Genomic DNA, 14,361 nt, shown 5'->3' on the forward strand with positions numbered 1-14,361 from the left:
AAGGACCGCATTTGCTTGTTAAAGCAAAAATTGAGAGCTTCTACAAACTGTAATACTGTAAGTAGAAACGACCTCTTTAGTGTCCATATACGTAAGCAGAGAAGTAATCCGTTAAAGCATCATTGTTTGTGGTTACTAAGCTTAGTATACACGTATCCTTAGGGCACTGACTAACTTTGCGAAGTTTGTAAGTATTTTCACAAATAAAACATGATAAAACACAATTCTCAAGTGTCCGTTAATGATTTCAGTGTCTGTTGTCCGTCTTAGAGAGGTGTCCGTCTTATAGGGAGTTTGGTTATAGTAAAATGACTAAAAAACGGCAGGGACCATCACCAGGTGTCCGTCTTATGAAGGTGTCCGTCTTATAGAAATGTCCGTTAGAGAGAGTTGACTGTACTACGTTTGGTGATGGTCATACGTGCGAGCGTTGTAACTTTAAATAGACGGCTGTGAAGTGTTACACTAATGGTATCTCAATGGACGATCAAGGAGAATATGAACAATCGTCTTTGACTTATCCTCCCTCTTCGCGCCAATTTATGTTTTATTTATCCGACCGTTAGACTCTATTTTTGCCGATTTTGAGCCCTCTAGGCTCATTAGCACCTCCCTGTCTCTCATTTTCCTTGAGAACCCCTCTCTCTCCCCTTAAAGAATTGTGGACGCCCTTCCTTCTGTCGAATGGGTTCCTGTAATATTTTTCCAAAATAAGTATTTTATCAAAATAAGTAACAAATGAACAAATCGTGTCCAAAATGCATCGCGTGCTTTTTATTATGGGTTACGTCATTACGCGGATAAACGTAACCAGTTCCTTAAAACTGCATGATCATTCTTATAAAGAAAATATCTGACACATATTTACAAAGCAAATCTAGCCTACAAGACGATTCTGTCACTTTGAATGGTCACTGATAATACCAGTCACTCACTCATTTTTAATTTAAATTAATCAAAGTTAATAAAATCAAATATCTGTTCCTTATATTCCTTGCAAGTGGGTTATTAGTTTAAACATCAGTAAAAAGATAATGTTTGATCCACTCGCTTTTCTTCAATCCGTAATAACACACTACAATAATTCAATAGTCTTCAGATAGTTCTATCAATGCCTGGGCGTTAGTTGCTGCTCTCTACAATCTCGCTGTTTGCTGCAATGTCCTTCAAATCTCTTGAAACTGGCCTTGAAAATGTAATATGCGGGCTGCAAAGAAAGGGAGCAGCTTCCTCTCCTTTTAAGTAAGCCACAAATGCGGGCTCCGTATAAGGCAGGTCCGCCATGCTATCTTGGGATATATCACTGAACTCTTCCAACACGCGTTGAACGTATTCGCGAATTTTCTGCGGCGTGAATAACAGCGCATTTACCACAGCATTCAACACACAAAGACAGTGGTGATGGATCTTGCTTTTTCTCTTCATCTCTTTTGTAGCTGATGTGTTCTTAAGACTTTTTGCGACATTTGTGCCTGACAACTCTTGGCGAGAAACTTCTGTGAATCTCTGATCAACATTCTCTGTTCTGCAATCCGCAATGGAGCCTCTTAAGATCAGTTCTTCCACTGGCGGTGGTTGTATTTTTATTCTTCTTTTGATTCTTTTCTTGCTTGTTGATGTGCTTTTCTTTCCTTTGTAGGCCTTCTTGTCGTTGGTCTGCTGAGTTGTGCTCTTGTATCCGCGAGTTTTAACGATCTCTGATTTTCTTTGTGGGCAGTGCACACCTTGCACTGTTTCCTCGCCTTTTATGTAAGCTATAAATGCGGGATCCGTGTGATGCTCAGCGGGCGTCTCATCTCCGTAAATGTCATTAAACGTTTTCAAATTGCTTTGAACATAAGCGCGAACTTTCTGCACCAAAGATATCACCGCATTTGTCAAAACAAAAGGAATAAATAGACAAATGATAATGAACAAATTGCGAAGGACAGACTTTTCGCTTTTCATCTTTGTATCTATCCGCCTCGAACTCTCTGAACAAATTCAGTTCAGTCGTTGTGACGACATTCCATTTCGTCTGTTTTGTCATTTGTCTTGCGCGCGCTGCTTGCGCGTGCTGCACGCGCGAGTCCACGCGCGCGCTGCTGAAATAGAACGTGCTTTCGTGTCACGTGCCAAAACATCTGATTAATCTCGTACCCAGATCTTCCCAACCCGTGGTAAGTAGACATCTGGGTACGAGATTAGACACCTGATATGTGTGCTTTTCTGTATTCCTGTGTAAGATTTCTTCAAATTCCTAATGTAAGATTCCTGTAATTTCCTACATTACATTGATTAGATAACATTAATGAATAAGACAACAGATTAAATACAGACTTGTGTGAACGTTTGAGAGATCTCACTTTTTGACAGTTTACCGTATTGTGTAAGGTTACGGCCTCATGCAACATCTTTATACGACGAATTCGTTCATTTTTATTCATCACTGTTTTCGCAGCTTTTGCTGAGCAACAAATACGGAAAGTCAAAATAATAATAAAAATAATAATAATAATAATAATAATAGTAATAATAATAATAATAATAATAATAATAATAATAATAATAATAATAATAATAATAATAATAATAATAATAAAAAAAAAATAATAAAGGTAACCATAACACCAGAGAAATCCAACGATTATATTGAGCGAATTAAGCTTTCAGTCATGGGAAGGGTTGCATTTGGCCCTAGCGGGTTCCTCCAAAGGAACTTTAACCACAAATTTGATTCCCATGGATTGATTCAAAGTTCCACAAAAATCCCTTGACTTGGCCAGCTAGGTACCTTGTTTATTGTCCCGACAATTTAAGGCCGGGGTATCCTGCAAATCGACACTACAAAACTCGATTAACTAAGTGTGGCTCTTTTGCTAGTGTGAGGACAAAACCAAAGAATGTCTTCAGTCAGTTAACTTGCAAGCAGCTAATAGATAACTTACCAATAAATTGCTGTGGGGAATGGAAGAAAGAAGTTCCACGAATGTTTTGAGCGCTTTCTCTAAAGCGTCATCACCATACAGACCAAACACACCAAAGTTAACATAACCACCACACAGGGCGGCCTTCAACATGGAGAAACAAATAGAGATGCCTTTAAGCCTGAAGAGCGTAGTTAAGGTCAGTAAAAAAAGTTCTACTTGGGAGCCACCGTGGCTAAATTCATGCTACAACATTCGCAGTTAAGCGCAGGCACTGACTAAAGCTCGTAGCAGAAAGAACAAAAATTCTCCTCATTTTTTGTCATGCGCTTTCTATATTGCCTAGGTCGCTTAGTTTCATAATACAGTTTGGATACTCCGCACGCTCTGAGTGGCAAAAAAGATGACGTCTTTTCTTAGTACAAAATACGGAAAATCTTGTTTAGTTTTGTTTCTTTCATAGAATCTTACATCTTACGAAAATGTGCCTTTATTTGTCAAGTTGTTGCAAGTGTTTATAAAGGATACTTGAGTTTGTACATCTGGTCTTCAGGCGTGTCTGTTAATGTGAGGATCCGTGACCCTGGAAAAAAAACGTGTTTTCCTGTAATTAGAACTGACAATTAACCAAGACCACTGGATCTATGGCAAAAACAAACATACAAACAAGCAAACTAACAAATAAGACAACAGTGCGCTTCGATTGCGTTATCCAACAATGAGCTGCGGAAAGGGGAGCGGCTTTTTCAACGACTTAAAGGGACTGTGTCACGGCTGAGTAAAGTAGATTTTATTAAGTTTTGCTAATACTCGCTAAGAAACTTAAAGGGACTATGTCACGGGGATTTCACAGTTTTTTGGTCAAAACTGTTCTGAAATAAGTAGTAGGCAACTTAACCCATAGAAAATGAAGATATAACCTTAATTTGGGGATAGAAATCAAGCTACGGCTATAAATGTCGATTTTTTTGAAGACGCGACACACTTGCAATATGAGGGTTTTGGCGCAAATCCAAAAAAATGCGTTCGGGGCTTCGCCTGGCTCGCCTGCCGGCTTCGCCATTCTCGCCCCTCACTGTTTTTTTGGATTTGCGTCCAAAACCCTCATATTGCAAGTGTGTCGGGGTTAGATGACAGCCTTTCAACCCATGCACATGTATCAAGGCAAAGGCACCCTTTTAACACTTGATGAGGACTGTCCTAAAACAAGTGGCCCCCACCAAGCCCCAAAGAACAGGCGCGCCAGAATTATTTTTCAATTGAACAAATGCTCTTATTGAGTAAACGAAGATGGGAAGAGGGAGAACTGGAGAAATTAACTTGAGTGTAAAGAAAAACTTGAAAAGATCTCGTGGAAAAGCGTTTACAACCTACAAAAAAACTAAAGAAAATGAAAAACAAATAACAATCTTTTTAACAGACGAGCTGATTGAAAAATTAAAAAAATTAGACAGCAGTGTTGTCGCAAACGTTTTAACAAGCTAAACAAAACTTGCACGCTCCGGTGAGTGCATAAATTAAGTTTTCCGCGTATTGCTGCCTCGATGTTGTTGATCTTTTTCAGGCTTTTTTTTTTGCAATACAGATTCTTTGGAATTCTATCAGTCGTTTCTCTTGTGGAGTAACTGTTTGTGTTGCCACTTCTTCCAAAAATTGATAAACTCGAGGATTGTGAAGTAAAACACGTTCTGTTGGCGTTTGGCTCGTCATTCTTTATGATATCCAGGTGTTAGCTTGATTTATATACAGAGTAAAGAAAATGACATCATTAAGCTATTTTTAGTGACAATGACTCCAACAAGCTCAATCGCGGCGCTTAAATATTGTTTAACTTTGTTTGCTTTCTGTAACCAATATTATCCCGTTGACTTAGCTTACACGTGTACCAAACCTTTCTAGTGCCTTCTGACACGTGAATTGTTTCCTCTCACGTGTTTTCTGACAAGTCATATCTTTCTAGCGTTTTCTTGCACATGTATCAATACCTTTTTCTAGCGCTTTCTGACACGTGCAATCAAACCTTTCTCGTGTTTTGTCACGTTTATTTATTTATAGTATTTTCGTCACGTGTATTAACCCAAGGTTATTTACCGAAATCTATTTTAATTGCTGATGTAATTGCTATATCAGCCAATCACAGGTAAAATTATAACTTTATATTATTCACCTAATCTTTTTTTCATTACACAAACATGTATGGCCGATGTATAAAGACGTTTATCAAACCTTCATCGAAAAAAGAAGCAAAGACGCAGCTTACGGACATGAATCATTTGGAAACGACAAACGAGGGTCCGATTATAATATTTAACATCAGCTATTCGTGCCTTCGCTTCACGAAACCGAAGCAATTACGGACAACAATCAGATGCTTGGTCGCGTGAATTTTTATCGCAAGGTTAAGTATATCGGAAGCTTAAAGACGTTTATCAAACCTTTCTAGATCAAAAATTAAGAAGTTTTAACTCAGTTTATCGACATAAATCATTTGTAGATGTCTAACGATGGGATGATACAACTTTAGCGTTTGCTAAACTTGACAAAAATTATCTTAGTCACAGGCAACACCACATGCCAAATGGGTTACGGCGTAACCCGAATTGACAAAATTATCTAAGTCACATGCCTTAAAACGTCAACACATTAGAATACCAAATGGGTTATGGCGTAACCCGAATTGACAAAAACTTGCAAGTTTACAAGCTTAAAATATTCTGACGTTGTCAAGGAACAATTTACCTTAGTTACCGTGGCCATGAATGTCCGCCGTTGTCAACGAACAATTTACCTTGGATACCGTGGCCATAGATGTCCGCCGTTGTCAACGAACAATTTACCTTAGTTACCGTGGCCATGAATGTCCGCCGTTGTCAAGAAACATTTAACTTAGCAACTGAATAAAATTATTTTTACTTAACACACTTGTAATGTTTATTGATTGCTTATATTAATAGATACAATATTGTTTCACGGCTCCCAAGAAAAAAAAATAAATAAAAGTGAAATAACCCCCTGCTTCACACCTATTTTTTGGTCAAAACAAATAAATACGTGCGGCCCATCTTTTGCTGGCGGTCGCTAAATTATTTTGTCGCAGTCAGAGCGTGACGTGCAGGTCGAGGGGGCTTGGGTCTTTTGGAAAAGAAGGATCGTGGATCGTGGATCGTGGAAAAAGGAACGACAGCCTCAAATGTTGTTCAGACAATCAACAACCTCTTTAGTGATGACTCGAATATTTTTTTGCCACTCTGGCGTGAAATATTCAATCACAAAGTAAACAACAAGATGAGCGCAGACAATCATTCTTTCATTAAATGAAAAAATGTTCTATTGGACTGAAATTTTATTTCGAAATGTCGGTGGTGCTTTCGAGAAGTTTTTTTTTTCATTTTTTGTCTTTCTGCTTTCATGATCTCTTGTCGTATTTTTTCGATGTCTGGCTGTGAATTTGTTTGTTTGTGTGCAAAGCTTGAACGTAAAGTCTCTTTAAGTTGACGATATTTCTGCATTTCTCGTAAGATCAGTTGAAACTCTTTGTCAGAAACAAGATTATCATTCAGAGCTTGTGAGACAGAGCTGTTTATCGAGTCATGTTTTGCAACAGCCAGAGCGAGGATTCTTGAGTGCTTATTAACTTTACGTTCAAGCTTTTTGTTGATAACTGACAGGCCAGTGGAAGCTGCGCCAGATATACCTGCTACTGCTGCAACAGGAACGCCGATAACAATTCCAACACCAGTAAGTGAAGTCGCAACAGCTCCAGAAGACAGAGCTGCCGTCACGGCGCCAAGACAGACCACGGAATAGTGAATAACTTTCCGGACTTTTTTATATTTTTTTAACACAAGCCTGTAATGCTCAGCTTCAGCGGATATTTCTTTTTCAATTTTACTTATTTCAGTCAGCCGAAAATTCTCGGCATTTGTTGGGAGGCTTGGATAAAGTTGTGTTTCTTCGCGATCACCATAAGCAGGGGCACTCGGGAGAACATTAGCAGATGACATGGTCTCGTATACATAAAAGTTATTTTTGTATTTAATTTAATTCAATTCCAACTCATATGTAAGATTTGTGCCGTTAAAATCGAATGGCTTTCCATTCTCATCTCTAATCGAAAGAGTCAGAGATGATACATTTTCTTCAGCAGAAACGTCGCGCAAGACGTTAAAATGTGTATTTTGGTAATAAACTTTTTCATACGGTTTTCCACGTATGTCAAAAAACGCTAAAAGGCTTGATGGCTTACCATTTAGCAAGCTTTGTTGCTTGTCGATAAGGTCACAGTTGATGAAGTAATTTTTAGGATTTGAAACATTATTTACCTCAATTGTTTCAAAAAATTCCTTTTCAATACTTGCGTAATTCTCAAACCCAGGCAAATTAAAGAACTTAATAAGACTTTCATTCAGTCCAAAAGTTTTTAAATTGGGCTCTTTTGCTTTTATTATCAATGAACGGCCTGCAATGCCTTTTGTTACAGAAAACATGTTTTTCTCTGGAAATCCTTTTTCAAAAATACTCCCAATGTCATCGAGTGAGAAGTTTCCTTGCCGTATATAACGCGCCTTCTCTTCCTTGTTCACTTGTTTATAAAAAACTATTCCATCCTTTTCCAAACTATTCCAGCTGTTGTAAAGAGAACAACTTAAAAGCCGGATATAGCTCGGTTTTGGAATAGGCTGGTCAAAATAAACAGTGTTCGGATTTTCTTTTGTGGTGACAGTCAGCACAACCATTTTTATATTAAATAAAAAAAAAAAAATGTTTAATATAAAAGAGGACCATGGATGCAAAAACAAGAGGTTTTATGAAGTGGATGAAAACCCCAGAAGCAACTACAATTTCTAAAGCGGCAAAAGACAATGCATGGAAACCTTTTCTTGCAAAATATCCAAACGCTGACCGAACAAAATTTGTTGCACAGGTTGAGTTCGCGTACAACCACACAGCAACGGCAGACATTTATTACAAGGCAGGGCAAGGCCATTTGATAAATGTTTTTGGCTCTGACAGCAAATATTGGAGCCCAGAGATGAAAAAAGCACTGGGGGTGAATCAAATTTCAGGCGGTTTTCCACAACAGCTGTCACCAAGCGGCGCAAAAGGCTCATCTTTGCCAATTCCAGCTGTTGGATTTCACGAAGCCGCACCGAGTTTGAAAAAAATATTTAACAGCCAAATAAACATCTACGTCACACCAGACCAATATTTCACAACGAAATTAAGAGAGATTTTTCAAAAAACAAAACTGAAGCATACATCAGGAAAAGAGTCAAAAAGGTGGCTTGCTAGCCAAAATATGGCCTATTGGCCACAGCAACTTAACTTTGCGGTATGGTGCGCGACAACAGGCTGCGGTATAAGTCGAGAAATTTTCGATGAAGAACACTCATCTCTTAGCTTGCCACCGATTGTGCGAAATTTTTACCTTTTTCACGTTTATTTCACGATAAGGCGAATATTGTTTCAGATGGGGGGGATTCAGAGCGTAAGCGCCTTGCCTGGCGACCCAACGTTTAGCCAGTTCGACAACAAGTACGACGTGGCTTCGTACAAAAGAATATGTGCTGAGTTCGGTGTCGACCCGTCAAGCGATTTCCGTTTCACAACAGGCGCAAACCACGGACTTGGTAACGTTTATATCTGGATTACTAACATTGGACCAAACAAAACTGGAGCAAAATACCCCGATTACGATAAATTTTCGGACGAAGGGGGAGCTGCAAGCAAAGGTAACTTGATTCAATACATCGAGCCAGACGACGCAGCATATGCACAGGCAGACTGGTTTTGTCCTAACGGCACTGAAGGGCTTACTCAGGCAGGTTTGTCGAGAGTAAACCAGTCGATAGAGGCTTTTGTTTACTGTATTCTCGGTTCGCAGGTGAATGTTCGAAGTAGCATACTTGGCACAGGCGGCCGTGCAAAGGAATCGCAAAGTGAGTTCCTCGTGTTGGTTGAAGACGCTATAAGGCAACCTGATCTGGCAAAGTCGGTCCAAAGATACCAACTAGCCATCGACGAAGCTAAGGTTCGGCTTAACCTTGCAGTCTGCCCAGGTGCCTGGCTGATGCCCGCTCGTATGGTGATAAACACAGAAAGCGTTGTTGGTTACAATAACCAGCTTAAGCAGGCTGTTGTTGGGATGAAATTAGGAGTGAATGATGAGGTTAATAAAGCTACAAAAAAAGCAGCTCTTAAACTGATGGCCGGAGGAAAATCTAAAATCAACCCACCAAACAGCCACCCTTCAAATCCTATACACAAGAGCGCCACAGCAAAAAAAAATCAGGCACCCGCCGCAAGCGCTGCTGAAACACCAGCTAGCAACGCGCAAAGCGCTAAAGCTACGAAGGCCGTAGCCAATGATTCACACGAAATAAACAAAGCAACTGTCGCTGTTGGCGCGGTTGGAGCAGCGGCTTTGCTCTACACCCTTATGCGCTAACGTCTCTTTTTGATGTATTTTTCAACAAGAAAAGCAACCACAGCAAGGATAAGCAGCCAGGTGTGCTCTGCAAGAAAACCAATTACTTGACCAGCGGTTTTGAAAAGAAATTTCGCAATCGAGCCAATGAGACCAGGCAGAGCTGATGCTACCTTTGAGCCAATATCACTTAGGCCTTTTCCCAACGCTTTGCCGGTTGCCTTCAACGCGTTTGTAATGGCTCCAATAACAGAACCAATCGTGACACCAGCAGCCAGAAGTATTGCTGTTAATGTCACGCCATGTTTTTTGAAGATCTCTTTGATCCTCTCACGAAGTGGAAGCGATCTTTCTCTTTCGGCAATCTGCGTTTGCAAGCGTCCACGTTCCTCGGTTCTTTCCGCAACTCTTTCTTCCGCTGCTTGTTTTTCAGATGGCGAGGCATTATCATCTTCAATAATTTTTTTGTCTTCCTCGTTTTGGCGCTTGAGCTCATCGTCTTGCTCTTTAAGATCATCCAACGCTCTTGTGTTGTTGAGATTTTCTTCCAAAGTGTTTCTTTTGCTCTCTTGGGCAGCGAGGACTGCCCTTTGTTGGTCGGCTTTTTTTTGTTCTTTTGCCTTATCTTTTGCCAGTTTTTCAAGAGCAGCAACTTCTATTTCTGAGTTTTTTACATCAGCTTCAAGATTTTTATTTAATAGCTTAAGTCTTTCTACTTCTGATTTATTTTCAACAGCTGACCCAAGTTGATCAATAATGGCGTTATTTCGCTCGATTTTTATTCTTTTTTTTTCTACTTCTTCGATGGCTTTTTCTTTTTCTGATGCGATTTTTTGGGCCTCTTGAACTTGGATTTCAGATTCTCTTAATCTTCTATTGGTTTCTCGTATTTCTTCATTTTCTTTCTCAATAAGTTCTTGTGCCATTGGTCCAAGTTCTTTCCTGATTTCTTTTGTAAGACTTGGATTTAGCTGTTGTTTACCACCTGTACCCCTTTTGGTGGTGAAAAGGTCATATAATTTTTTACCAGCTCCGGCCATTTTTACTTGTAATCTGCCCTTTAGACTGTAAGAAGCTTCAAGATTTGTTGATGAGCTTTCTGGAAACACCCCTTTTAGAGACTTCCATGCTTTTTCGCTCATTGATTGCGCACTGTCAAGCAAAGGTGTTTCTTCGTAGGATGTGTCTGGCAGCCCGCTCTGTTCGTGCTGCATCGTTTGCATTTCATGTTGTTCACCCCCATGGTAGGGTGTGGATGCCTCCCCGGGCTGAAATGGTCGGGTTGTGTCGACCTCTTGTTCCTCTTCATCATCGTTATCACTGTTGTGGTCAAGATCTTGGTCAAAATCAGGGTCCTCGTATCCAAACTCACCACCACCTTCCGCCATCACGTAATTTATATATATTTTCAAATTAAACTTTTCAATTTAACAATAAAACCAATCGAGAGATGGCTGCTGTTCAAGAAAACCTTCGACCGGGACGCACAGAGAAAATACTCGGCGCACTGAAAGCCGAGCGCGCGGTAAAACGAATCACTTTTGACCGCACAGAAGCCAATCCAGAGGAAACGTTGTATGTTTCAGTGCCCAAGCTGAACGAAAACGAGGTCATTGTGCCTGGCTCGCTGGCGCTGCGCTTCAACATCGACTTGAGCGGAGGCCATGCCAACAACTTTCTGGTTGACAACGTCAGCCGAGCTCTGGTCGACAAGTTTGTTGTAAAGTACGAAGGCACCGTCGTGCAGGACACGGTTGGCTATGACATCTACAAAATATTTGAGGACTTTTTCCTTTCGCAGGAGGAGCGCGACGACAGGGTGCCAGAGGGCATTCAGAGCGAGGACCTCAACAAAATTCGCTCAAATGCTGGCGATAAGAAAGCTTCAGGTGCGGACGCAGAAAAAAAGCTGAATGAGATATATGGTAATAAATACCGAATCCGACTGGATCACCAGATTTTAACTGACCATGGGGCATTTTATCCTCAGGCACTATACAACGATCTTGTGTTCGAACTGAAGCTCGCGGCAGCCGAACATGTGGTCAGAGGCTCAGATACAACAAAACTAAAATACAAGTTGACAAACATCCAGCTGGAGTACGAGATGATAAGAAGCAAGGAAATTGCAGATGAAGCGTTCAGCGCTTATTCGGGCGGCAAAGAGTTCGCTTACGACCACATCCAGCGTGATAAAGTGACGACTTTTGCAAAAGGCTCCGACACTCGTCTGAATCTAAGGGTCAACCCGCAGAGGAGGTCCATGAAAGGTATCTTGCTCCTATTTATTGAGCAATATAACAAAGGTGCAAGGAGCTCGGAAAAGTACATTAACCCGGACCTTACAAAAGTAAGCATCACTGTCAACGGCTCGCCAAACATGCTGTACAACAACGGCATCGAAGGAATGGACATTTGGGGAGAAGTTAAAAGATTCTACATGAAAGAAAAAAATAAAACGCAGCACATGACTATGCAAAAGTTTTACACAGAAGACAAGTTTGGCCTTCTTATTGATCTGCGTTCCATGGCTGACCACTCGATGCACGGAAGCGGCACGCGCCTTGTGAACACAAAGGACGGTGTCCAGCTTGAGCTAGAGAGGAAAGCAAGCGGCTCAGGTAATTTGAACTGCCACATTTACGTAATCAGCGACGCCCAAATGAATATAATTGGCAGGCAGTTAGAATCTGTGCTTTTATAATTTTTTCTTTGAAAAAGTGTACCTTAGGTACATATACGAACGAAGATGGATCCTGCCAATATACCCTTCAACGCCCTCATTGTGGGACCAACGAACTCAGGAAAAACAAGATACGTGGTCAATCAGCTTTGTGGCCCTTTCCGAGGCAAGTTTGACTACATCGTGCTCATCTGCCCGACGTTCGCGCACAACAAGACTTATTATCGCTTTGCTGAGGAAGATCTTCGATTTTTTGTTTTAATTTGTGAGCAGCACGAGGTGGAATCTTGGTTAAGGCTTTCAAGATTTCTTTTTGAGGGTACGAACACGCTTATCATCCTCGACGACTGTGCTGCTTCGAAAGATGTAAAAGGAAGAACAGGGGAGTTGGTGAATCTTGCTTTCTCTGCTCGCCACGCAGGCTTGAGCATATGGGTGTTAACTCAAAAATTGACAAGCATAACATCCTCATTCCGCGAAAATGTTGCGGCAATCGTTTTCTTTTACACCCCCTCTGCCAAGACCACGAAGGCAATCTTTGAGGATTACGCTGGCGAACTTGCCCATGAGGATTACAAAGAAATCATTTTAAAGCTAAAAAAAAATAAGTTTTCGCATCTTGTCATTTCTCATCGCCACCCTTACGGCACAAAATTTTCTTATTGAACATATTTTTTAGAGTAATAAATGGCTGACCCGTTCGCAACTTCTCCTCCCGAGAGCGTCAAGGGCGCTGCAAGTGAACAAGAATTAGCTTCCGTAATGGAACTGCTAGGAGCTGAACCAGAAAGTACAGAAAGCGCTATGGCACTCATTCAAGGCCCTGACATTCCTGCTTTGCGTGAACAGCTTGCAATCCTTGTTTCAACAGGAAAAGCCAAAGAAGCAATCGGTGTGCAACTGACACACGAGCAGGTGAAGCGCTTGACAGATAAAGAAGTTGAAAAGTACTTAAAGAGATATGAGGCATACGTTGGATCCAAAACAACCGACAGCTTGATTGACAGCTTTATTTTTCTTGTTACTAAAGTCGTTGGTATGGCCGTAAATATCAAGGACGTCAATGATTATCAGAAGGAACTCAAAAACGACTACATCATCAGCAAAGAGCTGTCCACTTTGGCAGGCGGTCTGGCTTTGAAATGCGGCCGCTTTCTTGCCGTTGCAAATGCTGCGCTCATCACAACAAAGCACATTGATTTAAACGAAGCTACAAAGTCGCACACTTCGCTGTGCGAAACCAAAGGTGCTTCCAAAGATGCGGACACAAACACTACTGAAGATTTTTCTGAGCAATGCTAAGAAAATGCTAAGTAATTACTGAACAATGCTTAGCAATTGCTTAGCAAAAAATCTTGCTGAGCAATTTTCTATTTAAATATTATTTTTTTTTATTATAAATGGCCGAGCTCGAACCAACTCCGATCGCTCAAGAAGAACAGAAACAAGTTACTTCAACAACTCCAGCAACAAAGCCTGCCAAAAATCCAAAGCGAGTTGCTGCTGGCAAGCTTGCAGCTGAAAAAACAAAACAGGCTCGTGAAGCACAGAAAAAAGCTGCTGTCGAGGCTGCTGCAATAATTGCAAAAGAAAAGGAAAAGAAATCTGCTGCTGCAAAGCGAAATGCAACACCACCGGACGTAACGGAACCAGCTCCGCCCGAGGCTCAGCCGCAATCAAGCGGTCTCACCACAAATCAATGGATATCTTTGCTTGGTATCGGCGGTGCAATCGTTACAACTTATGTGAAACGCGAAGACATAAAAGGCTTTATAAACGAAAAAAGAAGTCCAACATTTAAAGCTCCGCCAACTCTTATAACTGATGACACACCAGGGGTCCCAGAGGAACCCCGCGCTTTGCGCGTTACAGCAGAAAGTATTGGAAGGGTTGCAACGCGTTCTTCAGACACGCCTTCGACAATCCAAAATGCCATTAGACCTCGCAAACAAAGAGGAATCCGTCCGATGGATTAAAAAATTTCTTTTGAACATTTATTTTTCATTTATTATACCGACAATGTCCCTTGGTTTTATTCTTGACAACCTTGTTAAAGGTGCAGCTATGGCTGGTATTGCATTACTTTGGTTTGAATTTTCCAAAACTTGCGTTAAAACCGCTATTCGGGTGCAAAAGGATGAGGATACAATTTTTAAAAGAGGTATAAAAAAAACAAAAGAAGTTGAATCTGGTGAAGAAGTTGCAAACTTTGCTTCGCAAAACGGTGAAGAATAAACAAAAAAATTTTTCAATTGAATATTTTTTATTATTTTATACTGAACCGCCATGTCCGACAACAAACTCGTGAAAACGCTCATGGATGCCGCCACCATTACAGGTCTCGC

The 14,361-nt window shown here is 40.7% G+C and overlaps 2 protein-coding genes across 2 annotated transcripts in view; both read right to left on the reverse strand.

The window, feature by feature from the left end:
* The window catches only part of LOC144643598 (exportin-7-like), a 48,508-nt gene that overhangs the window by 5,683 nt on the left and 28,464 nt on the right, over positions 1–14,361 (reverse strand). The window contains exons 27-28 of the mRNA XM_078502900.1: positions 3,435–3,489; positions 2,928–3,087 (exon numbers count right to left, since the gene is read on the reverse strand). Coding sequence (XP_078359026.1) covers positions 2,928–3,087; positions 3,435–3,489 — 215 coding nt within the window. The remainder of the gene's footprint in view (positions 1–2,927; positions 3,088–3,434; positions 3,490–14,361) is intronic.
* LOC144643600 (uncharacterized) lies at positions 730–2,316 on the reverse strand. The gene is made up of 2 exons (XM_078502903.1): positions 2,192–2,316; positions 730–2,123 (listed from the first exon to the last, which is right to left on the reverse strand). The coding sequence occupies exon 2, from the start codon at positions 1,945–1,947 to the stop codon at positions 1,123–1,125; it is 825 nt and encodes a 274-aa protein (XP_078359029.1). The 5' UTR covers positions 1,948–2,123; positions 2,192–2,316; the 3' UTR covers positions 730–1,122.

This window comes from Oculina patagonica, chromosome 2, assembly GCF_052425735.1.
Source record: "Oculina patagonica isolate OP01 chromosome 2, crgOcupat, whole genome shotgun sequence".
Classification (NCBI taxonomy): Eukaryota; Metazoa; Cnidaria; class Anthozoa; order Scleractinia; family Oculinidae; genus Oculina; species Oculina patagonica.

What these genes read in the sequence shown, in the direction of transcription:
- LOC144643600 (XM_078502903.1), bottom strand. Translation starts at nt 1,947, where the DNA reads ATGAAAAGCGAAAAGTCTGTCCTTCGCAATTTGTTCATTATCATTTGT.